This window comes from Centroberyx gerrardi, chromosome 4 (genome assembly GCF_048128805.1).
Source record: "Centroberyx gerrardi isolate f3 chromosome 4, fCenGer3.hap1.cur.20231027, whole genome shotgun sequence".
NCBI classification, from domain to species: domain Eukaryota; kingdom Metazoa; phylum Chordata; class Actinopteri; order Beryciformes; family Berycidae; genus Centroberyx; species Centroberyx gerrardi.
The window spans coordinates 9,573,475-9,601,036 of record NC_136000.1 but is presented as its reverse complement, the minus strand read 5'-3'; the positions used below and the strand labels follow the sequence as shown (position 1 = coordinate 9,601,036).

The 27,562-nt window shown below is 43.4% G+C and overlaps 1 protein-coding gene across 2 annotated transcripts in view; it reads right to left on the bottom strand.

Annotated features, from left to right (window-relative positions):
• Positions 1-5,193: 5,193 nt before the first annotated feature.
• fbln1 (fibulin 1) overlaps positions 5,194-27,562 on the bottom strand; it is a 30,948-nt gene continuing 8,579 nt past the window's right edge. Inside the window, exons 4-17 of one of the 2 annotated variants that reach the window (XM_071922727.2) lie at positions 26,429-26,579; positions 25,302-25,385; positions 25,105-25,197; positions 24,109-24,246; positions 23,824-23,961; positions 23,067-23,210; positions 22,847-22,972; positions 22,511-22,636; positions 22,256-22,375; positions 21,759-21,890; positions 20,885-21,008; positions 16,251-16,396; positions 15,193-15,333; positions 5,194-5,884 (exon numbers count right to left, since the gene is read on the bottom strand). In XM_071922727.2, the coding sequence (XP_071778828.1) occupies positions 5,745-5,884; positions 15,193-15,333; positions 16,251-16,396; positions 20,885-21,008; positions 21,759-21,890; positions 22,256-22,375; positions 22,511-22,636; positions 22,847-22,972; positions 23,067-23,210; positions 23,824-23,961; positions 24,109-24,246; positions 25,105-25,197; positions 25,302-25,385; positions 26,429-26,579 (1,803 nt within the window). In that variant the 3' untranslated portion in view covers positions 5,194-5,744. Of the gene's footprint in view, positions 5,885-15,192; positions 15,334-16,250; positions 16,397-18,131; positions 20,087-20,884; positions 21,009-21,758; positions 21,891-22,255; positions 22,376-22,510; positions 22,637-22,846; positions 22,973-23,066; positions 23,211-23,823; positions 23,962-24,108; positions 24,247-25,104; positions 25,198-25,301; positions 25,386-26,428; positions 26,580-27,562 lie in introns of those variants that run through there. The other variant, XM_071922728.2, reaches the window with a different exon arrangement.

Below are 27,562 nucleotides of genomic sequence, written 5' to 3'. Positions count from 1 at the left end.
GAACAATGACATACAGATGTGCCCTGGAGGATCAAGTATTACAATTACCAACCCATAAATAGTATTTAGATTTTTTTCTCTCACGCAGCTCAGGCAAATTCAATTATAGATTTAGCATTCTCTCATATTGGTTAATTTATGATAGAACATCATGCTCTTCTCCTGTCAGACTCGGAGATTCAGATTCAGATTGAGTTTGGAATCATCATTTAAAGTTACATTGTCTTTTAGTTTTAGAAAGAAGGCTCCCTTTTGTCATATTCAAATGCACTTAAACACATTAATGATCTCACTGTGGCATTACCAAGGCAAAGGGATGTCATTAGATTTTGCACTTAAATACAGGGAAACAATCCAAGTGGTTAGCTGAAGTATCTCTCCTCTAATAGGAACTCAGCAGTTAAAGTCAGGTTTATTGCCAATTCTGTTGAGTGATTTACTGATGAATTACTGGGTGTGATTTCAATCACTGTAAGTGATGATTGTTAGTGTCAGACTCCAAGGGCAGGTGCAAAGTAAGTTCACGACGATTACATGCTTGACACTACATATCAAAACATACAGTACGTAATGGTTCCCCTTGTAACAAAATGCCAAAATAAGACCCAATGACGACTCCCAGCGTTCACAAGGCAATGCTCCCTTCTCCTGGTCTCGTCCCGATCTGGTAACTGCTCCGAGACGCAAAGACATCTGAGACAGCGCTGTGTGTCCACTGAGGGGTGACAGTTGGGTGTGTGTACACAGCCACAGACAAAACAATACACTGGCAGACACAACCAACTCCCCGCTCGTTTTCACTTACAAGGAAAACTTAAACATTTGAGGTCTGAAGGCCAGTGATGTCAGTGAAGCTTTAGCAGACGTGCCGTGAGATCATGGTCAACGTCAGAGTGTTAGAGCTGCAATCCTCAAGAGACTGTTTCAAAGTGCAGACAGCTACTTAATTGTTAGGGTCTGATACTGTGATCTTGGTTCAGTATGGGGACCGGTATCCTCTTGATACCCAAGTTTCGAGTTTCAAGTTTGTTTATTTATATAGCCCTTTATCACATACATGTGTCAAAGGACTTTACAGAGAATGAGCCTAACTAGATCTAACTGATCAACAATCAACCACAGAACAGAATGATATAAGACAAACATCAGGAAAAGCACAAGACACACAAAAGCAGATTTAAAAAAAGCTGATACCCTGTCTTCATTATTCCAAAGCTAAAACGACACATGAGCCTTACAATGACAGTCAGTGGATTTTACTGTCCCCCAAATAATAGGGCTTCAAATTTTAAGAACTTGCGCCTCAGAGAACCATTTGTGGGATTTTTCATTCTCAATAAATAGCCCTCTTTGTTTTGAAGTGTTATTTCCTATTATTGGCTATTTTCAAACCTCACAGCCAGTATGTCATGGAATAAGGATACTTTCCTCAATAAACAATGTGCTTTTAATTCTTATGAGGAACACATTTGTTTTAAATGTCACTACAGGCAATAAAAGTTAACCAAATATGTAACAAATCAAGGGCATGTTAAACTCATCCGTTTCATCTCATGTGAAAAGATGTCTTTACAACCTAAGGTCACTAACTATTTTAGGTGGCCATCACACCATGGTTACATGTGGTCAGATTCGTCTCCCTTCCCTCCCTATGATATGCATCCACATAAGCACTATGGACGTCACAGTGCGTCTTCTGCAAATGCCGAGCGGCAGCACGGTGCTGCTTGTAACAACAGAGAGACTGCACGCTGAATTTTCATGAGAACAACCTTGGTCTATACTCCCAAATGCAATTGATTCACTGTGTACTCTGGCAGCAGGTTGAGTTCAGTAGTGGTTATAGGTGGTTACGTTTAAACCAGTAAGTTATGGAGGGGCACACTTGTGTGCTTTGTGTATTTCTCTGGGTCAAGATGGAGCCCCTGTGTAATTGGTGAACTGTCTATCACCCTAAACCGCAAAGTATTCATTGAGAGGCAATAATAGGAGTCCCATATCAGAGGGTATGTATAGGCCTACTACTTGTCAAAATTACCTATGAATCCAGAAGAATCAGAATCTGCTGCGTTGTGGAGCCAATCATTGAAGATCCTATTTTAGGCAAAGGTCCCAATAGGACTCCCACATTGTTTTTTGTGCAATCCAACATCTTGTAGGGCTTAAGTCAGAATTTTATAGAAGTCTAATTTTGTACTATTTAGGTCCCTAAAGGATTTGCTCCAAAAATGACAGAAACTGAATTGAGTAGATTCTGATTTCATTGGAAAGCCTGTCCTATTGGATAGAAATTCAGATTCATGAAGGATTTCTTTTTTTTTCTTTTTTTTACTGAAAAGTAAAAAAACATTGCTCTTTGGTTGGCTGTTTCCACCATGGTAATGCAAAGTAGTGACAGTTGTTCAGGAAAATACATTGTGTTGTAACTCTATGGCTCTGCAGTGTTGCGTTGTATGTGTCTGCCATCTATTGGACTTATAAGAAACACCACTTTGGAAATGCCTTCAAATTCACAAGAGGACACTTATGACACAGGTGAAGGATTACAAAAGCTTATCAGTAGAGACAGATAAAATGGGTATTTATATGATTATTCAGGTTTACAGTATCACAGATGATGCAGGAGTTAAAGTATATATTTAAAAATGGGCATCCAATCTAAACATCTTCTCTTCTTATGTTTGAAAGACAGAAATTAACCCATTATCGTCTTGAATATGAAATGTACTGCAAAGATGACCTCACGGAGACGGGGGCAAAACCACTGCATGCCGGTAATACCCATCTAAAAGAAACATTTTTGTGTTTATGGTAATGAGAAACAGTGGTTTGTAAAATAAAGGAAAAAAAAAAAAAAGAAATACCCCCAAATTTATTAAAAGAACTCACTTATATCCTATAACATGTGTTGCGGTGGAGGCCGGGGTAGGACGCCAGGAAAAAGAGGGAGTGGGTGAGTGCAGGAGTGGGCCCAGCACGTGCCTCCTGAGGTCCTCTGGTCTCTGTCCTGGATCCGCCTGCATGCCTCACCAAGCCCTGGGCTAAACCCCCATCAGCCCCATACCCTCTCTCCTGTGGGCCAGACACCACCATGACCACTCACACCGAGAGGCTTGACCGCCATTGTGCCACAGCAGAGTACACAAACAAACAGTGCAGACGCACACCGGTCTGCTCCCCTGCCATTATGTCGACTCATCAAGCCCACTCGGCTTAGTCATACCGTAGGCTTCCAGTGCAAGCAGCTCCCTCTTGGCTTCGGATGGAGAATCTGGCAGAAGATATTTGCTCATTTGTCCCCACACATGTATGTGGTTTGGTAGCGCTGCTAGGGACTGCTGCCCCAGCCTTTCTTACTGTCCAGATTCAGAGCCAGCCAGGCTTTTCCTGGGTAATGTCCTCCCACACAGTCTGACTGTATAGCTTTTATGTTGGTCATATTCTGCTGTTTGTGTGCGACTCTGAAAAAAAAAAAAAAAGTAATTTCTATGTGTTTTTCTATGGGTTTTGGAATGCAGTAGGGACGTGCCAAGTACATAGAAATTCTTTCCTCCAATAACCTAAATCAGTGCCAATTGAATGTGTTTTCTCCAACACTGATTGAAATGGACACCGTCTCTATTCTGACACATTGCTGAAATACAATAGTGGTGTGCTAGGTGTATAGACATGCTTTACTCCATGTGGTTGCCCCCTTGTAACCAGTATTTTCCAGACACAGAAAGGTGGTCATAATTCTGCTGTTTGTGTACTTTATAGCGCTTTGACAAAATGCTACTCCTGTGTTTACTCCCTCAAAATTGATCAAAATGGTCACCGTCTTTCTTCTGCTTAGCACAAGTTTTTGAAATACAATAGGGACGCACCAGACACAAGGACATTTTTCAGTTTATGTACTGGATGCTCCCTCGTAACCTTAATCCTCCCATACATAGGGAGTATAAGAGTATAGGAAGCAGTTCTCCAACTATTCTCCAAACCAGACAGTGTGGGATTATTTGCTAAGATGGTTGATTCAAACTAGCATTAGCATAAGTTTGTAAAATTATGCCGGCCCCTTGTCAAGCATTAAGTAAAAAACATGTACCATATCAAATGTGGGCTAAAAGAGAGGCTTTAGGGTTCTGGAGTTAACACACACACACACACACACACACTCACACACACACATGCTGCATTTCTTCTCTCTTTTCATGTCGACCACAAGGCTGACCTGCTGGCCTCTATTTCCTCTGAAGAGGATATCCCCCTTCAGTAGAGACTTAAAATCCATCACGGCAGACGACTTGAGATCCTGATGGATGTCCCTCCTCCACCATTGTCTTTGAAGCGTTGGGAGGCTTTGGCTGGGCCTGGCCACAGTGATGATTACGGTCCCATAGTTAGGCCGTTACTGACATCTGCTCGGCTCACTCTCTGTCTGATGTCCCCCAAGTTTGAGGGAGAGAGGAGTTCTGGTTCACTGACAAATGTAATTAGGAATGTGGTTGCTGGTGCCCAGGCTCTTGCTCCTCAACCACTGCTACCACCATCCTCCTTGTTCCTCCCTCAGTCACTCTACCAAAGAGGGTTTTCTGAAAATCCCACCTCCCCCATCTCCCGAAATGACAAAAGGACCAGGAGTAAAACCCACAGTGAGCGTGTTTACATGCACAGAGTATCTTGGGTGCTAGCTCATATCCCGATTAAGGCCATATTGAAGACAAGCTGCTTATATGAGTCTTTATATCCCTTTCACAGGTTTCCCTGTATAAAAGAATAAACGGAACATTCTAAATATCACCATGGAAACAGAATTTTTACAGACCACCATGAACAAAAGTAAATAGGATAAGATATTTGTATGCCTGTTTGCTAGCTAATATTGACATGTCACAGTTATCATAGGGTTTCTCGTAATCAGGATATGACCTTAACCAGATTGTTGCGCACAGTGTGGTGTTTATTAGTGGCAACTCATAACTTGGCTATACCAAATGAAATCAAATTATTAATGTGCATGAAAACATTTAATGTGTTTATTTTAATATTTTTACTGGGATCAGTTTTTGTTTTTTTAGGCTATATACATATATATATCTATATAGATATATAGATATATATATATATATCTATATATATTTCTAAATATCTTAAGAATCAATATTTATCCAAATTTTTGCTCCATTTTCTCACAAAACACAAAAACATAAATACTGTAACTAAAAATAATGTTTATTCAGTAGAAAATAATACCTTATCCAATGCATACAGTAAGAAAGGAAAAAGTGAATGCGACAAAAAAAAGAAAGTTTATAATTTCATGAGAGAATATTGTTGCATTCAACCATCATATCCTTTAATGTCATTTCTAAATGCATGCACTTTCAATTTACATCATATTCTGGATGTCTCATTTCTTTTATAGCATACGGTTTCTTCATGTTTAGCTCCATTATGCCAGATGCAATACAGGAGGAGCTTGTCATCAGAACAAAAGGTAGTGCTCTCATTAATGTACACTTAAAAGCAGCTAGTGGTCTGTCATCACTGAAAAGGTCAAAAGTAATCAAACATAATATTAAAACCTACACAACCTACACTGATCTATCCATTGATCTAACATAACCATTGTGTACATGCACTTCATGGTACACTGAAGCCGGTTTCCTCCGAGTACATTTGTGTTCGTGTCTTCACTTTAAGGAGGGTGCAGTTAGACAAGGGATGCGTTGATACATGTGGTAAAATTTGCTGTCTGCATCTCAGAACCAGAACTCGGAAACGAAGACGTGAACGTTGATGATGTTCTGGTGGGAGAGTCCCTGGGACGTCAGGTTGCTCGAGGACAGTTTCAGCACTGTATTCAATGGGCCGATCAGAGGCTTCACCTGGCGGACGACTCCTACATGAGACACAAAGAGGAACCACAGCACCAATGTCCATGAGTGGCAATAAGAGACAACAGCATAATACATCGCCCATTGAAAATTACATGCACTGTAAACTATATGGCTTATTTTTACAAGAGTAGATAAGACAAGAGCATATTCTAAGGAAGTCTGTTTTGTTGTATCATCATTTTTAACTAATCTTAGCTCATTTCCAATATCTGCCTGTGAAGCAGGCTTGTATATGGTGGTTAGTTGCTCTTGCTCAGGGAGACTTTGTAGTATTGGGTGCTGTCAGTACTGGGGATTGAACCAGCAAGTCTTTGACTACTAGGTGGCCTCCCTCACTAACATGTCACCCGGCCGCATACATGTGTATATTACATGTATTAATTCCTGTCATGTCTTCAAGTCTGTAATGGTATCAGAAGTTACATGGGAGAGTATTCGCATCAAGTGTAGTGTTGACCAGTTAACCAAAGTCTTGTGATGTGCTGAGTGGCTTCATGCAATGAGAGGAATGTCGGGACTCTCCGTGACAATCTGGATTTTATTCCCACCTTCCACCCTCTCTCCATGGACAAGAGACACCCTCCATCATGGTAAAACAGATGGGAGAAAAAAAAACACACCGCAGCAGAGACCCTAAGTATTACCGAATGTCCGTGGAATTCATTGGGCGCTCTTTTTAAGTGAACATGCGATTACAGGGCAAAAAAAACGCCAGTGTTTATACAGGCTGTCAGCGGGCCTTTTCTCTGCGGAGGACTGGTGACATTTCAGCTCAGGCCTGTTTGAACAGCCATCGCCAGAGCGCAGTCAGGCAGCACAATCACCACACTGTCCCTCTTTCACTCCTTCAACCATTCTCTATTTCATTTTCCTTCCTTCTATTTCTCTTACATGCATTCATAACTAGTTCAAAACAGTTCGCGGTTTTAGGTAGCCTTCCATGCTCTAAAATGATACTTTAATGTAGAGAAGCTTTTCTCAACCACAGTATGATGACCCGACACTTTGATCCAACTTGGATTAAACTGATGATATATCACTGCCTTGTTCAGTCAGAATTATGAGGGTCCTTTGTGTGGTACTTGTAATAAAGCGGTGAGACTCATTTGGTCACGTTCACCACACGGCAAATGATGATGATCCATTATGTGCCACCCGCTATGTCCTTTGGGACACTGGCATTGTATGATGGTAGATCCTCCTCCCCTTACTCTCCTCCCTCTCTTCCTCCCTTCTCTTCCCTTCCTGAGGGGGCCTGATGTTTGTGGCACCATCATTGTGGCCCACAAGGGTAAATGAGTCCCATGTGTTCGACGGCGGGGAGCAGTCGCAGTCACGCGATACAGCCATGGAGGCATTCCTCCAGGAATCCATCTTTAACTCTGGGAGGGGCAAGCTATAGGAGCCTGAGCTGCTGTCTCTCTCTCTCTGTCACTTTCTCTTGCTCTCTCTCCCTCTCTGAGTCGGATCTGCGGGCACACGAAAGATTCCAGAAGATTCCGGCGATAAGCGCCTGGAAGAGTGTGGAATGGGGCCCATTTCTACCAGGGTTGCCCCCTTGTTTTGGTGTTTTGGGACTCTGTTGCGTAGTGACACTTGATGGAGGGGAGAGAGACTGGGGTTTTATTGTTTCCAAAGCGTCAGCGCCATCAGACAGAAGTAACCTTCACTTGAACCTAATGACAGCACCAGCAATGTTCAGAAAAATAACGGACATGGAAAAAGAGATTCGGTTTAGAGTCTGAAAAATGATTTTCAGACACAGGCCAATCGAGGTGACATGCCTTTCAACTCCTCCAGAGGCATCTACACCCAGTAGAGTGAGAAATGGAGATAATTTACAATGTATTGAAAATCGTCCATTGGCCTCATGACCAACTAGCCATGCAAACTCATACCCATGCACAATAAGTGAGTTCAGAAGGTTCACGATTTGTTCATGTGCCTGAATCAAAATCAGTTCACAGGGTTCAGTGCTGAAGCAAACACCCAATGAAGATGAGCGAAAGCACAATAAAATATCATTATAAGCACACTACGGACGGATGGGTTTCAGTCCACAATAGCCCTGTTTTATTGGGAATAGAGTGATCGTTTCAGATCATAAATGTGACCCAAATCCAGTGGAGACTCTAAACACTCACCACCATAATCAGGGTCAACTGAGGCTGAGTTGCAGCGCTGCAAAGCCTTTTGAGTATGTTTCAATGAAAAACAATGAAACCATCTTACCTCATAAATAAATCACAAAAACACACACATCAATTAGATTTGAGCAACCAGTGGTGGAGAAAGCCAACAACTTGCATGATATAAAATACTTCTAAACTGAATATTTATTAAAGGCATGCAAGTAGTGGGATGGGTCTGAAGCCTTTCAGTGTGGTGTAGGATACTTTTGTATTATTATTATTTGTGCTCTAACTAGCACATGAGGAGAGCACCGCTGTGTTAGTGCATCTACAAATTAGGACACTTAAATGGTCAATATGGTTAATAGTACTTTGAGCTACAGTGGAAGATCTTTAACCAGTGAGAAGTATTCCTGTTACAGTAGTGATTTGTGGTATAGCATGAAATATCTAATTTGTCTAAAAACATATAACTTTATTCGACTTCTAGCCTTTGTTTAACTTGGTTTGTTGGATAGCCTTGAGGGCGAGGATAAGGGTAATTATGCTATTACTACACAAGGTCCTGTGTCCAATTCTGCGAAAATGGAGCTTGATACTAAGTCAATGTATCTGACCCCTTGGAAGCCTCTATGAAATCCTAACATGATGACTCTGTCTTTCCGTAAGCTTCCCATCAGAAGCACAGTGGTATCCTCTATGAGGGAAAGCATCCGCGGTGACAGCTGGGCCTCAACAAACTCACAGTGAACCTGAGGTGAAACCACAACCGCATAACCATCTTTAACATTTTACTCAGGCTGTGAGGGAGAGGCCAACAGCCACATAACAGGTTGCCTTTGATTGGCCACCATGCTACTATTACCTGAGATTCATATAAATAAACAAGGCAAAGTTCGAAAAACCCTAAAGCCGACGATTCGCCCTGTGACTGTGTTGCAAGGTTATATCATCTGTTGCGCTGAGGTCTGAAGTATTCCAGGAGGAGATACAGTTGTAGTGCTGGGAAGGCTTGTGGTGTTCCCCAGAGTGTGTCTTTCCATCTCACTGAGGTATCTGCCGCAGGGTGCAGAGGTGACCCTGCCGTCTCCAACAGCCACCATCAAACACGCAGCTGTACACCCCTCTGCTCCCGGGACATTCCGCCACACCATAAAATAGCCCCGTAAGTAGAAAATAGCCTTAAATGCATGCTAGTAGAGGAGACACTGCCACAAAACAAAGTGAAGCAAATGCCAGGAGGCATTTGTCATCCTCCATGGCCACGAGGGCTACAATATTGAAGGGTTACATGTAAACAGTACAATTTCGGGGTTTTCTGGTTTCTACAACTCGGCGAGGAAGTGTATGACAAAATCCAAAATGAACGGGTTTAACACCAGAGACAAATGAAAAGTATGCATTGGCCTCACCACAGTATTGTATAATGACACGCTGGTTGTGGCGCGATGCATGCTCACTGCAGTGTAACCACTGGAGAGTGGCCAGGTGGAGCACCAAGTTCCAGTCTACTGTGAGAGTATAGGAATAATAGCTGGAGGGTGTTCTTTATCATGATTATAGCTACAATGGTGATATGGCTAAGTACAGCTGGCACAGCTGAGTACCATCGGCATATAAACAGTAAAGAATGTCCACTGAGGCATTATGTCTTTTATACAATGGTTACAATGGTAAGTACTGTCTGAAAAGTTTTCTTCAAAGAAGTGAAAATAAGAATAACAAACATAAAATAAGAAAAATAAAGAAAATAAGAATAACAAACATAAAGGAAGCCAGAGAAATCACTAACTAGCTCCCTCGTTACCTTGTTAGCATAGCAGCCAGCAATCAGCAGGGCTGGAACATGTTTTAAACCATTGCTTGGCTAAAACAACCCATTGTATAAAGGCTGATTGTACAGGCCCCTCCGGGACCGGATCTTAAGGCACTGAGTGGCCTTTCTTGTGTTTAGGGCCTGGTCATTGGTACTGTACATGGTTGGCCAGTCGGGCCAGGCTGTCCAAACAAGGCTTTGACCACTCCAAAGGGGGTGCGGGAGCCCTGCGCACCCCTGCTCTGAAAAGCCAGCTCATGTGGCTTGATATTTTAAGGTCAATTAGCGGTGAGTCATAGCTACATCTCCCAAATGGCCCATGGGTCATTGTTGGACAGTGTCGCTCAATGGGTTGTGACATCATTCAAAAGTAGCCTAAGGGAATGGTTGGTTCTTTTCTTGGACTTTCTGTTTAGCGGTTGTGGGCCGAAGCAGCTGAAATGACATAACATGCACCATTATCTTTACCACAACTTTGCACTATATTACAAGTGACCTTTCAAACCTAAGCCCCATAACTAAGGAACAAAAAATAGCATTCACATTGTAGCCTAAACGGAAAGGATATGAGATTAAAACCTGCTGACTTTGCACTTTAGGTTGGGATTAGCTATTATAATCTCCAGTTGGAGCAAACGTTTTTTGGATCTACATTATAAATAGAGGAAAAGTATACGGCATCTTGATAAGTGTTCACTTTATCTACTTTGGCAAGTAACTACATGTACATAGACAAAAAGACTATGAATTAGTGAATTATGAACGATGAACTAAACAAAGCTAAATTTTCTTAAAATCACAGCGACAGAAAGGAAAGAGTGATGATGAGTATAAATTAAATAGATCATGGAAACCAAGGGAGAGAAGTACTTAAGTATGTCTGGTAAAATATTAAGACAGTTTTATTGCAAGCAATATGTACAGTATGTGCACACACTGGTGCCTTTTTGAGTGTGTACATGGGATATGCACATTTATGTGTGTGTGTGTGTGTGTGTGTGAGTGTGCGAGAGTGTGTGTGAGCGTGACATATCTGCATCACTATCTCCCCATCAGTGTGCTGTTGGTAGAGGACCACCCTGGGGAGGCGTTGTGTGTTTGACTGTGGGGCTGTCGGCTGGAGAAGACACTGTTTTGATTAGCCATACTAATCCCTTGCGGGACAGACAGGGATTCCTCATGGGCTTGGCGCGCTCTGGTGGGCCCGCTGCTGCCATGTCATGATTCATCCAAATGACAGCCTCTCAAAACGTTAGGAGGAGTTGTCTGCTTATCTCCACTGCTGTCCTCAACTCCTCACCAACGCAGCCACAAGCCAGAGCCACAAGCTCCACTGGCTCTGAAGTAGTCATGTCTCACACAGTAGGCCCACATTCCACCAGCCACTGTGGAAGGCTGCGCTGACGGCCATGACTACCTGCCTAGAGACAAACTGTCCACTTCCTCGTTCATTCATCTTCCTGTCTGCCTCACTGCCTGGCAGCACTGTGCAAATGACATTGCAAAAGGCATTTATTCTTTCTGCACAGGATATTAACCGCAGAGGCATATTTCTACCTACATTCTAAAATGGATGGAATTTAGCTGTGGCGTCTCAGTCTTGCAGTCTGTCCAGAACCGTTGGTATGATTCATGAAGAGAGGATCTGGGTAAGATACAATCTCTGGCTCTCCAATCGTGACACGCAAATTGTTTTATAAAATTGCAAATCCAATATTTCCAGCTACATATGACTGAATTGTCAGAATAGACAGCAATGATTAATGTTGTACATACTGAAAAATCCCAGATGTGGCCTTCCATGATAAACAGTTACTCCTGAAGGCGGAATCACTTGGAGACACTCATGACTAATCATGTGCTGACTGTTGGATTCCAGTGTTGGTTACTTATTGTACTGTATACTAGATTTTTGTACAGTGTGATATTGGTTAGCCAGCAGGATGGGTGAAGAAGAATCATAAGCAACATAATCTTATGAACATTGTCTAAACACATATTTACTTGCTTTTGTTGGACATAGAAAGTGAATGGGTAACACTATCCCCGCCCTCAACAACTACCAATCAGGAGCGTTTGGGCAAGGCACTTAACCCCAAGTGCTCCAGTATAGCTCCTCAACGGCCGATAGTAGGCCTTTGTGTGTAACTGACAAACTAACTAACAAAATGTTGCTGAAAAAGTGCATGCATGCTCAGCAAGCCTTCCCTGGATAAATAAAGGTAAACAAATTTTTAAAAAAAGCAGGACTAGCCTAACATGAGCTCCATCCACATATACACAAGACCTTCGCTAGGAGTGGTCAAAGACAATATTGATACCCAGAAGAATGTATGTCCTCGGGAGGAAATCACACAGGGGAACCACCAGCATTATATCAGAGGGACAGAGACCACCAACCTGCAGTTCGCCACATGTTGCAGGAAAACCCCTAAGACCTACCCCCTGTTCCCAGTTCAGACCGCAGAGCCAGTGTTTTCAAAGGGAGGACTCATCCATCCACCTGCTGACTGCCAAAATCAATCATCCCATTATCAACCCTGTTCAAACAACCTGTCCCTAATCAAAAGTGTATGACGGTGCTTGCATGAGTAATGCATTCCTCCACTGTTTGTGTTTCCAAATAAGTGTAAGATGTGTCAGAAATGTTGTCTTTGTTGTAAGGATGATATATACCACCTTGGTGGATCTGCTGTATGTCTACCTGAAGGGATTTTGTGTGGTCGCTGCTGTGCTACCGGTAGTCATGGGACTCTGTAAGTGTTTGATTGGTTCTGATCATGTTTTCCAAGCGCTGAGGGCCGGTTGTGTTTGCACAGATGCGTAAGGCTGTCAGGCTTGTCATCCAGATGTGACAGTGCTGGGAAAACCAGTGATGGATGACCAGGAACTAGGAAAGAGTGGTGTGGCTCTTACATTGTGTGGTGTGCTGTTAGCCAATGTGTGTGTGTGTGTGTGTGTGTGTGTGCGTGCGTGTGTGCATGCATGCGTGCGTAAGCTTGCATATGAGCTTGTGTGTGCAGTCAGTGGGTAAGGGGTTTTAAAATAGCGAGTCAGTGAGCAGAACGGAAAAGACCATCAGCCAGTCAAACCTATTTAAGAATCAATTTTTCAAAAGTTAGCAAACAGCATACGTATTCTGAGGATTCCTAATTGCCTCTTTTGTCCCGTTCGAAAACACAAAAAGTGGCCAAAAATAATGGCCAACGTTAGTTTGAGTCCACGCACTTGTTCATTAGTGGAGCCTCAATGTCTGCTACTCTTCACATCCTACCAAGCTATAATACCACTGTCAGAGACGCTGAAGATACTGGAAACTAAACTTCCTTAAGTGACACGTCAGCTAGCCTTATACAATAGTTACGCAACAGCAGTATCCATGGGCCAAAGCACCAGCAGCACAACCCACTAAATAAAACCAAGAGGGCCTTCATCACACCATGGACGCCACACTTCACAGCGGGCAGTCAGTGACCAAAGGCTCCAGTGCGCAGTGCCTCAGTTTGGGTATGCGGCGGGCAACTGATGCTAACATGCGAGAGCTGCATCCAATAAGCAACCAATGGGTTTGGGAGAGAAGTGGCTCCTCACAAACAGGCCTTTCATGTGGTCGTCAGTTTAAGTGCTCTAATGCTCGGCGAGACACTGAGGCCTAGTGTGGGGAAATGGAACAATACATTTAACCACATGAAGCAAAGCACCCAGGATTACTTCTGCACATATTTTCTCTCTCTCTCTCTTTCTCCTCTTTCACTGACTCTTAGTCTCTCACTTTCTCTCTCTGTAATTTTATTCTCTCTCCCGCTCTCTCTTTTCCCCTTGCACACACACACACATACACAGCATTTCACGACTTGCCCCTGCAAATGAGAGCCGCTATAAACGGGGAATTTCTTCAGATTCTTTGCTACACACAAACACACACACACACACACACACACACACACACACATAAACACACACACACACACACATACACACAGACAATATACAATATATTGCATATCGCACATCCTTCTCCCACACATACAATAGTTATGAAGAATTACACCACCACTCATTCCAACAAAAATGTGCTATTATCAGGCAATATAATAATAACTGTTGAATTTCAAGTAAGTTCATTGCTGGTAATATATTTTTGTCCCATGTACTTGTGAATTTGTGTGCAAGTGATAAGTAGACATCTGTTTCTGCACAAGTGTACAAGAGGAGCACTTTGCGTGCGCCCACTACTACTATGAGCCAATGACAGTCGGGCACTCTCACTCCTTCCACTGTGTTTACGCTCCCTCTCCCTTTAATTCTATAAAGACAGATGTGCATACTGACAGGCTGTCCCTTCATCCATCAGCGCGGGAAGAAGACGCTCTCCTTCCACTACCACCCTGCCTGCATCTCAGCACAGAACCAAAACAAAAACACACAGACAGGCCCAACAATGTGTCATCCTCGGGCCCACAACACCCTCATTCCTCTGGGGCCAAGGCTCAGTTCAGCTCTCCCACAGGCGCGCAGCAGCCTTGGGTCACCACCAGACAAGAGGATGGGATGGGCTCCTACCCAAACATGTGTTGTTGTTACACACCACTGAAGATGGTATCTGCTGCTCCTACATGAACTAGTCCAAGGCCCTTCTGCTTGCTGGCGGTCGCAAGCAAGACAGGTAGTTATGATGGTCACTGCTTGCCACCGCTTGTCACTCTTGCATGAAGACATGCATGTGAATACATGAGTGTAGATATACACACTCTATTCCTATACATTCTGGCCACCATAACTAGTTCAGGAGAATAATGATCTGCTTGGGAAAAGCATGGCTGTGGATAAGTGAATTAAATGGTGCTTTCTTTGCCCGCAAGACTAGGAAAAGTGATGCCAAATGTTTGGTAAGACAGAAACAGTCCTTCATCGTTCTCAAAGGACCAGTCAAAGGACAACTCTCCAGAGACGCAGGCACGAAGGGCCCCCATGAAGACGATGACAGCTACATGATGCCACCAGAGTGCAAAGACCATTACAGGCCATGTCACATGCACTTATGTCAGGGGTCCAGAACTTCCTTGTGGAAGATTTTTACGCTTTTGAAACGCCCTCTCTTTGTCCCCCCTCAAGCTTGCTTATATATGCACATGTGAGTTTGGTTTGATAAAAAAAAAAGCTTTTCAAAATGAGAAATTAGGTCAGAAAACCGCCTCCTTTGTCAAGAAGCAAATGTAATTTCCAGTCACGGAGGCTGGGGGGTGGTACAGGGGTGAGGCTGCATGGTAGGCTGGTATTGTCATATGTCTGCAGTTGGTTGGTTCATCCAGACTACCCAGACCTCACAGCTCACAAAGCAAAGCAAAATCCCTCTACTCACCCACATACATTCCATTCTCGACTCGCTTGATGATGTCGAAGGCATTCTCCACATTGCCCTCCAGGATGTCAAACTTGACGTCGAAGCTGCCTAAGTGATAGGAACCGTAAGCCGGCACCGTGGTTCTCAGGAAAACAATCTCTGTTGGAAGATAACAATTAGAGACACAAAAAGCTTTTAGAGCCTAAACCCTCATAATCACACTCGGATTGCACCACCAAGTCTGTGCCAATTCTGCTTTTTTTTTCCAAGAGGAAGACAATAAAATGGGAGACGAAAAAGGTCTGTGTTTATTGTACATTGAGAGGGTCACGGCAAGGTTGAGGCTTTTCAATACTGTTGTTCAGTTGAGGGGGCCTTGAGTCCTTTACACCCCAACTCGGAGCTTATGAGAAACGACAAGGGCTTAACTCCCCATGACGTTGAGCATGAGTGTGTCTGAAACATGCACTGCATGCAGGCCAATAGATGCTTGTCAGCTGTCACTGTCTGCATGTGATTACGGTGGTTACTCATATCCAACCAGCATGGCACTTACTCTCTGGTGTGGGCCAGCCAAGCCTAGACTGGAGAACATCATGGAATAGCTAATTTGGGGTCAGAGGTAGTCATATGGATTCTGACAACTGCAGGGAAATGCATTTGATGGGACCTCAGAGATTAGGGGAGATAAAATATAGCTACAGAGAAAAACAAAGCCTGAGGGCCGCATTGACACTGAAAAACCACAAGTTATCATGCTGTCTTCAAATTCGTTGTTTCCAAGGATTTCAGCAGAACATTCTGTCACAAAATGAACCTAAAATATAGGTCTTCATGAGTGAGGGAAAATGTAAAGAGTAGAGCCAGGGATACACAGAGCAAATTCTTGGGCAACTCAGACAGTCAACAATACGTAAGACTTTGTATTAGCATTTTTGTTTATTCCCATAGCATCTTTCTTTCCAGGAAACATGAATATATTTATGGCTGTGTCACACTTGATGATGCCCATCTGGATTGTCCAAAAAGTTCCTTGTGTATCACGGCTGTAAGAACCCAGCTGGAGATATACCTACCCTCTGGCCTTGTGAACTCCCTGAAGGTGGCCATGGAGATGACGGTGTGGGACACTGTGTGGACGGGGTCCAAAACACAGGTGACGTCATTGGGTTGACAGGACTTTATACAGCGAATGGTTTCAGAGCGCTCGACTCTCGTCCTCCTGGAGGAGAAGACACACATGCGCACCCACGCAAAAACACACAAACACACACATGGCCTCTGACCTTTAGGTAACGTCTATGAAAAGACTTTGGAGTCAACCGCCTTTGATTTCTGAAGTTCACAATAACAGGGCATCCTTGGGAGCAGCCAACCACATAATCAAGAACTCAGTGGGCTTACTCAAATGGCCACTACACAAACAATATCTGGACAAGACAGCAGGGATGCTGGATATAGCAGTCAACATCAAAAACAATCAAAGTCTATGTGGTTTGGAAGAATAATAAACCAACAACGGCCAAAGCTCATGCCGAAGCCAAACTTTGTAGCTTGCGGAGACTCACACTGCCATTGATGGTTTTCTGATGCACTGTTTCAAGCTGTGTGGGAAGTGAATTACTACACTCACAGAGAATGATCCACAACCTGCTCAGGAAAATATTTGGATTTGCTGAGCATCCCCGGCTTCACATCAGATAATCTCTTGAGGAGGATTTATGGAGCAAGGGAGTGTTCTAAAAGACTCCTAAATTGTGAGCAACATGACTAGACAACTCCCAAGCCTCTCCCCCAGGCAGCTCTCATCCTATTATTTAGGGCTTTGTTTATTCCACAGCCTAATCAGTGACAGGTCGGAGGGAATGGAGGGCCCCCGCTGGCTCCTAAAACTAACGCCACCTGAAGTATCGCTATTCACTACCTGTCTGGTACGTAAGACTTTGAGAGAGGTTTCTAAGGCATTAACAACCTCATAAATCACGAGTTCATCTTTGAAACACCAAGGAACTCCTGATCTTGAAGGAGACTGTTGAAATTACCAAAATGGAAGCCTTGACTCTGTCATCCAAGATGTTAAATTCAAACGTGGTCTTCACAAAGGAGACAAGTCAGTATAGGGTTATATTAGGTTATGAAAACAGCCAAGTTGCCATGTATAAGTCCAGTTAATGTGCATGGCAGCCATATAGCCACATTGTGAGTCATGAGCCGTGGATCTCTGGCTCTCCTCAGGGGACCTATAGGCAGTAGCTCAAAGCCCAGGCCCGGCTTGGGTTGCAGGGCTCCTTTCATGGAGAGAGAGGAGAGAAGCCCCTGACAAAAAGTCAAGCCACCACTGGGTAGGGGCTTGTAATTAGCAATTAGCGGGTGGGTCCAAGTTTTGCTTTGGCCCAGGCCAAAGCCACAAAATGTTCTCCTAGTTTATAATACCACGGCCTGAGCTGCAGAAAGAACCGAGCGGGGCTCTAGAGGACGGGGTGAAAGCTCTGTTGGGCTACGGAGTAAATTTACGAGAAGATAATGACCCAGGGTGAACTGCCCCCTCACACACAGACGGGCACTTCAAAGCAGGGGCAGCAAGTGGAGCTAATTACAGTGTGTGTGTGTGTGTGTGTATTAATGTGTATGTATATACATACTGTATGTGCACTTAAACACGCCTACATGTGTGTGTGCATGCTCAATTGTACATGTGTGCATATGTGCACGCAAGCATGCCTGAATGTACGTGTGTGTGTGTGTGTGTGTGTGTGTGTGTGTGTGTGTGCGCACGCATGCATATATGCACGCATCTTCTCATCTCTCCATGGCTCACGTGGCCCAGCCCAGGAGAAAAACCCCAATACTTTCAGCCCAGAAAGAAAAACAGACTTTTTGGATGAAAGTCCTATGGTCAAGCGCGGGGCCTTTTATTTTTTTGGTAATTATTATTTATAGTCGGCACATTGATAACGCCCCAACACAAACACTGCAGGGCATCATTCATTCTGTGCGCGGTGATGTTGCTCTACCACAAATTGTTCAGACCACCGGCCAGAGCCCAGAGCCCCATAACTCAATGTCAAAGGGGAGGAAAAAACCTCCTGCGCGCCACTATGTTCTTATTTTAAGGATATCCCCACTAGGGACCAAGTGCATCCTTACTGGCCTGACAGCTCAGGACAGGAGGAACCTAGGACATCTGAATTTACAGTTATTATAAGCCACAGCCCCGGGCAGCAGCCACACAGCATGTCAAACTATTTATACTCTATCCTGCTGGTGCATATTTCCCTCTCCTCTGCCACTGCATCCCATCGCCTGTCACTTACTCTGCCTTCATTTGGATTATCTGTCTGCTTTGGGGTTTACACCCGCAATACGCAGTGGAAATCTGTGTATTTCACATTAAGCCTAAAATATAATGGGAGCTAGTGAAATATGCTTGAAAATAACTGCCGGATAAAGACGTATGTGGTGCAAGGTAACTGACACCTAGGAAGTGGGAGTGCTACTGCTAGTAGAAAAATGCATTCAATTTCAAATATATGAATTACTTAAGATATTAATATATAGTGGACTTTCCTCTTCACTGAGACCATTGGAATAATAGTAATATGAAACTATGTAAGGAAGTTTTCATGCTTCCAACTGTGATTTGGTCCCACATTCCAATTGGTCTCTTTGCTGTATTAGATTTATCCCCATAATGCAGTATTATCAAGAACTGGATTTGAATTGAACATGTGTTATTTCAATTTCAATTTTAATAGAAAACTATTCATCCGACATCTAAACCATAAAATATTGTAAAACGTCAGACTTGTATCATGCAATGATCATCAAATTACAGTCAGTTATAGGCAGACTGGGGTCACTACCATTTTATGATTTACCCTGACCTAGAACGCCACCTAGCGGCTATCAAAATACCCTACCTCAAAGAAAATACATTCAATTGGACCTATACTGCTGAATAATGGTCAACATACCTACAATTAAAAAGCTGGTTATGTAAAAATGCTACAGTACTAATATGTACTTGTTTCTTCTGATTTTTGTGTGTTTATTTTATTGCTATTGCTCATATCCACTCTTAAAAAGGATGTGTCATATTTGTGTTACTTTGCAACACAACCACAGATGTAGCGGAGGGTAAACCCATTTAAACTCCTAAAATCTAAATCTGCAAATTCATAGTATACATTGTAGTATGTAGTATTAAACTAAGTTATATGAGGATAGGGAATTTAAGGGGAAAAAAACATATTTTTCTGAAAACAATTGATTTTTTTTTTATAAAGGTGGTTATTTGCCATATGACAATCACTGAATGGAGGTCATAGTTTACCCATCTTATATTTACCAGCACATTACAATATGTTGTATAATTACACAATAAGTTGCATAAATATGCTTTGCTATTAACATATGTGTATTAACATAATGTGTTGAAAAGTAACACAAATGCTTATTTTTTCTTTAGACAAATGCAGTGTGTTGAAAATGATACATCCTTTTTAAGAGTAGAGGTAGCTGCCCTTGTGTTTATTCCAGTAGAGGATTGTAAGGTACTCTGGGCTCCTCCTGGGTAACAAACACCAGCACTTTAGCCAGGTACGTGCTGAGCGTGCCATAGCGCCGCAGCCTCAGCTCCAGAGACAGTTCAAAGTCCTGCGGCTCGCCGATGAGCCGCGCCACCGACATCACGCCGCCGGTGGGCACCCGCTCCGTCTTGAAGAAGCCGCCCTCGTTGCCGGCGATGATGGCAGTCTGGATGTCATCACCGGGCACGGTGTGGGACGGGCCCATGCGGAAGACGTTGGTGAAGACGGGGATGTTGGTGGGGAAGGTGAGGTGGTAGTAGGTTATTCTCAGGGGCATGGCCAGGCACTCGCTAGACTCATTGCAAAGCAAGCGTTCGCATCGACTGCAAAGAGAAAAAGGTGGGGGACAGGGGCAGGGCAGGATAGGACAAGACAGAACAGGCACAGAGAGAGAGAGACCCGGTGTAAATTTCATTTGCCGTGCATGGCATGCAGTGGGGGGGAACATCAACAGCAGCCTGGTACTTGAAGTGTCTGTGGACAGGCGTGCCATGGTGCCCTCTGTGGGAGCATGCAAGAAGTTCTCTCACTGGTGCCTCCGGACTAGGATGGCCATACACAGCCTCTACTGTGTTTGTGCCAATGAAAACACACCCATATGCATTTCATCATTCATCTGCCTACATTCTAAAACAACAGAACATGCTAGAGCTGAATCCTTGCTGAAGTCATTCCAGCAACGAGCATACTGGACATGCAGAGCTTTGATCCATAGATAGGAATAAGGTTTGGTTCAAAAGGCCTGATATTGTTCACTGACCTACTAAGAGCTCTTGGTAAAAATCATCATCCGGTTTTGGCTGTGGGGAACTTGAACCTTGCTGTGTGTGTGTGTGTGTGTGTGTGTGTGTGTGTGTGTGTGTGTGTGAGAGAGATTTTCTAATGGCCTCTGTGTTGTTTATATCCCCCCATTAATTATCATATTGATGTGAGCATACATGACTGATTTAAATGTGTGTGTGTGTGTGTGTGTGCGTGTGTGTGTGTGTGTGTGTGTGTGTGTGTGTGTGATAGTGTGTGCAGTCGTCCATACATGCATTATATCTGTTGATGTCTGTTTGTTTGCATGTGTGTCCCGCTCAGTATTGTGTGTGTAACAGAGACAGAACCCAGACACTCACGTCTCTCCGACTCGCCGATAGTTCGTCGGACACTCGAAGGACAGGCATCTGAAACCTCCCTGCACATTGAAGCAGCTCTGATTCTCTGTGCATGTGTGTGTTCCCGTCACGCATTCGTCAACATCTGGGTGTGAAAAGACAAAAAGTGGCAAAACTTGATATCAAAACATTCACATATACTGTATCTGTACCAGAATCGATCCAAAAGCTCAACACTGACACAAACCTGCAAGTGAATCATGTGTAACATTATGCATAGCTGCTAAAAGCTGCTAAATGTACAGTACAAGTGAGGGATTTCATTCCCAAATAAATGCTTTCACAATGTTTTTCCATAATGGGTTTTACATTCATGTCAGCAATCATTTTGTCAGAGTAAGCATCATATTTTTGCAATGGAGAATATCTCATTTCGGAATGAACGTTCTTCGAGTCAGCATGTGGAGTAGCCAGTGGTGGGGACTCGAGTCACATGACTTGGGCTTGAGTCAGACTCAAGTCACGATTTCAATTGCTTGAGACCTGACCTGAATACTGAATACTTGAGACTTGACTTGACTTGGGTTCTGGTAACTTGGGACTTGACTTTGACTTTGACTGTACTTTGATGACTTGAAAAGGTTTCTAAAGTCTTGACAAATGATCTTGCGTTTGTGACTCTTGATTTGTTCTGACTTAGCTTGGTGTTCTACATTTAGACTTGAGACTTGACTTGAGACCTGTGCCTCAAGACTTGAGACTAACTTGGGACTCAAGCAAAGTTGACTTGGTCACACCTCTGGCCGAAGCTATAACATGTGCAGACCTTGGGCTCTACTCATGAGGACCCTTTTGGCCCTTGAGGACCCATAGGTTCATCTTAAGGATATCTTACCATGGCAGCTGCGTCCATTGGGAGCCAGGGTGTAACCATTGACAGGACAGGTACAGTGGAAACTGCCAGGGGTGTTGTGACAGCGATAGGCACAAATATGACCTCCAGTGGGCAGGGCACATTCGTCAATGTCTAGAAAGGTCAAAGGTCAAAAAGTAAGCAAGGTAGTACCAAGAAAAGTGCTCAAACAGGACAAGAAATTACAGCAATATACCAACTTACGATGATGTGATGAGAAAACTGGCAGTTGTTTCACATCCTCATGTCCAGAATTTATTTACTTTGCTACATTGCATGCTAACATATTAGCACTCTGTGTGCATGTTAGTACATGGCACAAGCTAGCTCTGCACCATCTCAAAAGCACCATAGCACACTAAATACTGAACACACAGAGGAAACTGCCTTAATCTTTACGATACAGTAAGATGATCAAACAGCTTTGTCAAAATATTGGTGGATTCCTTTAAATACCTGAATGAATGAATCCATTTTACCTTCACATGTCATGCCATCAATGTCACTGAGCTGGTAGCCCCGGCGACAGTAGCACTGGTAGGAGCCATACACATTGGCACACTCTTGACTGCATGGGTTGCTGTCACACTCATTCAAATCTACACACAGACAAACATGGTCACTCATTATTATGAGCTTTATCATACCGGCCTACTCACAAGCATATACGCTTAAATGCATCATGCACACTAAGTAAAAAGTTGCAATTCTGATTATTTGGATATATTCCTTACCGTCACAATTCCTGCCATCACCGGACAGCTTGAAGCCTGTGGTGCAGCTACACTTGTAGGATCCAAGGGTGTTGTCACACTTGTGGGCACATAGGCGGCCAGGGTAGTGCCTGCATTCATTGATATCTGAAACACAAAGTCACAATATGCCACAAACAAGAAGTTTAAAATAAGTCTATGTGAATGGTAAAATACCTCAAAATACAATATAGACTGACAGACATAAAAAAATTCAGTAGTGTAATATTAATTGACTATGATTCTCTACATGCAAAGAATGGACTTGAATTTTATCACTTATGGACATTTATCAAGAGACATCTATCAACTGCTTACCCTCACAGACCCTACTCATGCTGTTGAAGGTGTAGCCGGTTGCACACTCACAGCGGAAGGAGCCAATCAGGTTGATACAACCATGACCTGAACAGGCTCCATCAGGCCCCTTACACTCATCAATATCTGGGGAGGGGGAGGGAGCGACAGCAAACAACATGATGAGCACAGTACAAGATATTTTGTACTGTATCTTGGGATGGTGAGTTTCCAGACCTACCCACACAGCGCGTGCCCTCTTCATTGAGGTGGTAGCCTCGGCCACAGTTGACAGAGTTCCTCTTGCAGGTGTAGGAGCCCACTGTGTTGATACAGATCTGCCCAGAGTGGCATGGCCCCGTCTGGGCAACACATTCATTGATGTCTGGAACACAGATGACATTGGGAAATCATAAAAAGGTCACTCTGGGTCATATGGAGAATATCATCTTGCAGAATATCATGTTATAAATGATCAGTTTAACTCCATGGTGAGGTTGCCTCCTCTATTGTGATCTAAATTTAGCTTCCCTTCACCAAATAGCTTCCCCTCAGCAACTTCCTCTCCCATGTAACAACTTACATATCGGTCTATCAAGGGGAAATGCAAAACTGATCACCTAAATCATATGGCCAGGATTGTCGATGTAAATTTGCCTTAGTGTCTAAGTGTGACCCATTTTCCAAAATGTGGACCAATATCCCTGCTAAATAAGCTAGTATCTTCACCACAGTTTATCCATTCCAGCAACACAAGCCCATGACAATTTTTATAGGCTATTGTTATGTGCCTAGCTGGATTATGGGGGTCAGGGGCTCAGGAAAAAAAAAAAAAATTAAAGCACTCCCTGCACCTAAAACCATACCTGTGTACCTGTGTTTTAGCAAAAATGAGGGCAAAACACTTTTTATTTGAGGACTCTCTGCATGTAAGGCAAAGCAGGTACTTGAGGCTCTTTGGATTATATCTGTACACTTGTCTGGGGTATAGTGCTCACCAATGCAGTTGCCCAGGGCATCCTGGATATAGCCGGCACCACACTTGACTTTGGGACGACAGCGGAACGATCCCTGGGTGTTTTGGCACTCAAACTCTAGGGCACAGTTATGGGTCGCAGTCTCACATTCATCGATATCTGGAGGGAAACATCACAACAAAACTGCCATTGAAAACACTCCTTTTAATACATTGAAAGGCTTGACTCAAACACACAGTATCTAATGTGGTTCAACAGGCAATCTCCTCATAGTGTCTCTCCCCAAGAGGGGGCAGCATGACCGACCTTTGCAATTGTTGCTGTCAGTGAGTTCATAGCCGGTCCCACAGCTGACCTCTCTCTGGCAGCGGAACGAGCCCTCGGTGTTGATACAACGCTCTCCTCCCCGACAGTTACTGGCCCCCAGCAAACACTCATTGATATCTGAGAGAGGAGAGGAGAGGAGAGGAGAGGCTTTCAAACAGCTGTAATGAAAAAAAAAACAGCTATGGTCCAGCACCAACACAGCTTAAAGTTTGATTCTATATACGTTTGGGAGGAGGAACTCTCATACTCTACTGATCTACTGATGAGAGAGGAGGATGAGAGGAAAGATAAACTCCATCCTGGAGAACCCCTCTCACCCTCTCTACGACGAGCTGAGGCTGATGAGGAGCAGCTTCAGCCACAGGCTCCTCCTCCCACGCTGCAAGACAGAGCAGCTCAGACGTTCCTTTGTGCCGGCGGCCACTGGACTGTTTAGTATCATCTGCAACCCCTGCACCAGTCGGCTGTGACCATCTCCCACCAGCCACAGCCACGTAGCCACAGCCTTTGTTCTGCTACTGTACTGAACATTGCTGCTGTGACACCCAAATTTCCCCTAGGGGATCAATAAAGTGCATCCTTATTCTTATCCTTATCTACTTTGCCCACAGTGAATCACACTTTTTTGCACAATTTTCCACATTTACTGTATATCTGTGGGAACATTTCTGTGGGGAAGTTGTTTATAACCAATCTTCAACTATCCAATTATCAGTCTCCCTGTTTGGGTATATCACCAACTACACAACTTTGCACCTCAATATAGCTGCTTTTCAAGTCCCATCTACTCCCCATTGTGTCTCTTGTTATATCAACTTCTGCCCAGTGAGGTGGAAGCCATAGATGTTCCCCAGTCATTACTTTTCTCTATACACTACCTCATGTCTTCCTCACAGTTATTACAATTTTAATATGCAGAACCTCGAAACTAGTGAACTTAAAGTAGAAGGTGTGGGTGGGGAAAAGGCTACTTACCCTCACAGCTCCTTCCATCTGGTTTGAGTTTGTAGCCTTTGAAGCAGGCACAAGTGCCATTGCCCACACATTGATGAGCACAGTTCCCTTTCCCTGTAAGAAAAAAAAACAAAAAACAAACATGTTAATAATTCACGACTTCATTTACAAGGTTAACGTAGAATTATGTGCAAAAAAGCTTGTTTACTATATTATACCTTTGCATTGATTGACGGCGTCTGATGCTTCAGTAGATAATACATTAGATCCATCATTAATGGTTTCATTTTCCTTGTTTGAAGCTGTATGAGAGAAAACAACGTATGCTTATTCACATCTTATGGAGCATACCTAGCACCTCCCAAAACTTCCCATGAAAGTGATTTGGGCAGACAGACAAACTGATTATCACGTTCATCTAACATGCAAAAGGTCCTAGGTTCTAAACCGGGTGGAAACAAAATTTTTGGGTAGCAGGATGGTGGAGTGATTGGCAAGACTGTCTGTCAACCTGAAGGCCTGATCCAAGCATCCACCCTGCTGAAGAGTCCTTGAGCAAGACACTGAACCTCTACCAGCTCCAGTGGTGCTGTTCTGTAGCTGACCCTGACCTTTGACCTCCAAGCCAAAAGATGAATTTGTCCTTGGGGTGATCAATCGAGTATTATTCACTGGTTACTTGCAGTGAAGCTATAAGCAATGACCACATGCATCCAGCAGGGAGCAGTGTGGGCTTACTGTTGTCAACACAGCAGATGAGGATGTGACCCATATGCATAGAGGGATCAGTTCTACAGCATATAGTAAAAATTAACATGTAAGGCATTTTCAAGCCATACAGCAGTCAGCGCTATTACACATAACCCCAGTAGTCCTTGGAACACTCCACTCTCCATCATTCATTCTTCCTCTCCTGATCCTCCAACATAATATAGATGTCTCATCACGGCTAATTGCGTACTTTGGTATAAATAAAGTTGAAACTTGATGAAATCTTCAACCTGTTTTTTCCTAAATATATGAGGCTCCTGCACACCATCTACCTGCAAATCTCTGCAAAACTTTAAACTTTATCTGTTATTATATTAACAGATTTTTATGTATTAAGATGAAAAATGCTGATCTATTTAGTGATGTATTAATGTGAAAAATGCTGATCTATTGATGTAATATATAATGTTGATAGGCTAATTTATTATGTTGATTATTTAATGAATTGTCCTGCTCCTTTTGTCAATGGCCTAGCCTATATGTAGCCCAGTAGGACCCATGACTGAAATTGTCAGGTGTGCAAACTTTATTTTATTATATGCCAGTTTTTTCACCCATGTCCAGTGTGTCTTACTTGAGATGGCCGTGGTCTGGTTGTCTGGGGCTCTGTCCATGCAGCAGGCGCGGGACACCAGGCCACACTGGTAGCCCAGGGACAGGCTGTGGTCACAGGGCAAACCTTGCTCTTGGGCCGCCTTCCCCAGCAGACAGCAGTCACAGCATGTCTACCAGTGAGACAGTCACACATAATAGAATAGAATAGAATAGAATAGAGATTATTTATTGTCATTGAACAAGTACAACAAAACTCCATTTAGCAGCAATCCCTAAATGCAGCTATTATAAATATGTAATAAATAAGTAAAAAACATGTTAACAAGTGCTAACAAGTTAGAATAGAATAGAATGGAATAGAAGTTGGACATTGCCTTTGTTCTCACCAAGGATACAAAACAGACATCAGTGCATAACACGTAATACAAATCAAAACAAAACAGACAACAGCAAAAACAACATGCATAAGTATACCATATTAGCCTACTGAAGGTAGTAAGGTGCGGCGTCTGCAAATATAGAGAACCACAACAATTGGAAAGAAAAGAGAGAAAAGACACACAGGATTAACATACCAGGTCGAGTGAAACCAGACAGGCAGAGAAGGAGGGTGCCACACAGACACATGTACAGTCGGGAGGTGCTATATGCTGGTGGTGTTTGGTGGTAAAATATTGTAGGTAGACGAGACAGGCTTTTCAGGCTGGCATTCAGTCAGATAAATGGGGAGGAGGTGAGGCAGACAGACAGCCAAGCTCTCAATCAACCAGACAGACAGAAAAGGAGACAGATTAAGAAGACAGGCCAACTGACAGGCTTTCAGACAGACAGACAGACAGACAGAGAGGAAGGCAGACAGGGAAGGCAGTAAGCTAGATGGACAGACAGACAGGGTTAGATGACATCATCCCCCTCTAGCTGAAGCATGCCCAATCAATCATCATCATTATAGCAGCCTGGTAATGTCTGAGGGGGAGGGGCTGAAAGGTGCAGTGTGTGGGGGGAAGGGTGCGTTTGTGTTTGTTCAGTGTCAGTTATTCCCTGAAATGTATCGATAGTATGTGCATATAGTACTGTGATTGCAAACCGAACACATAATGTCACAGGTCTTGTGAATTTTTCCATTGCAACATTGCAACAGCTGTATTCAGTA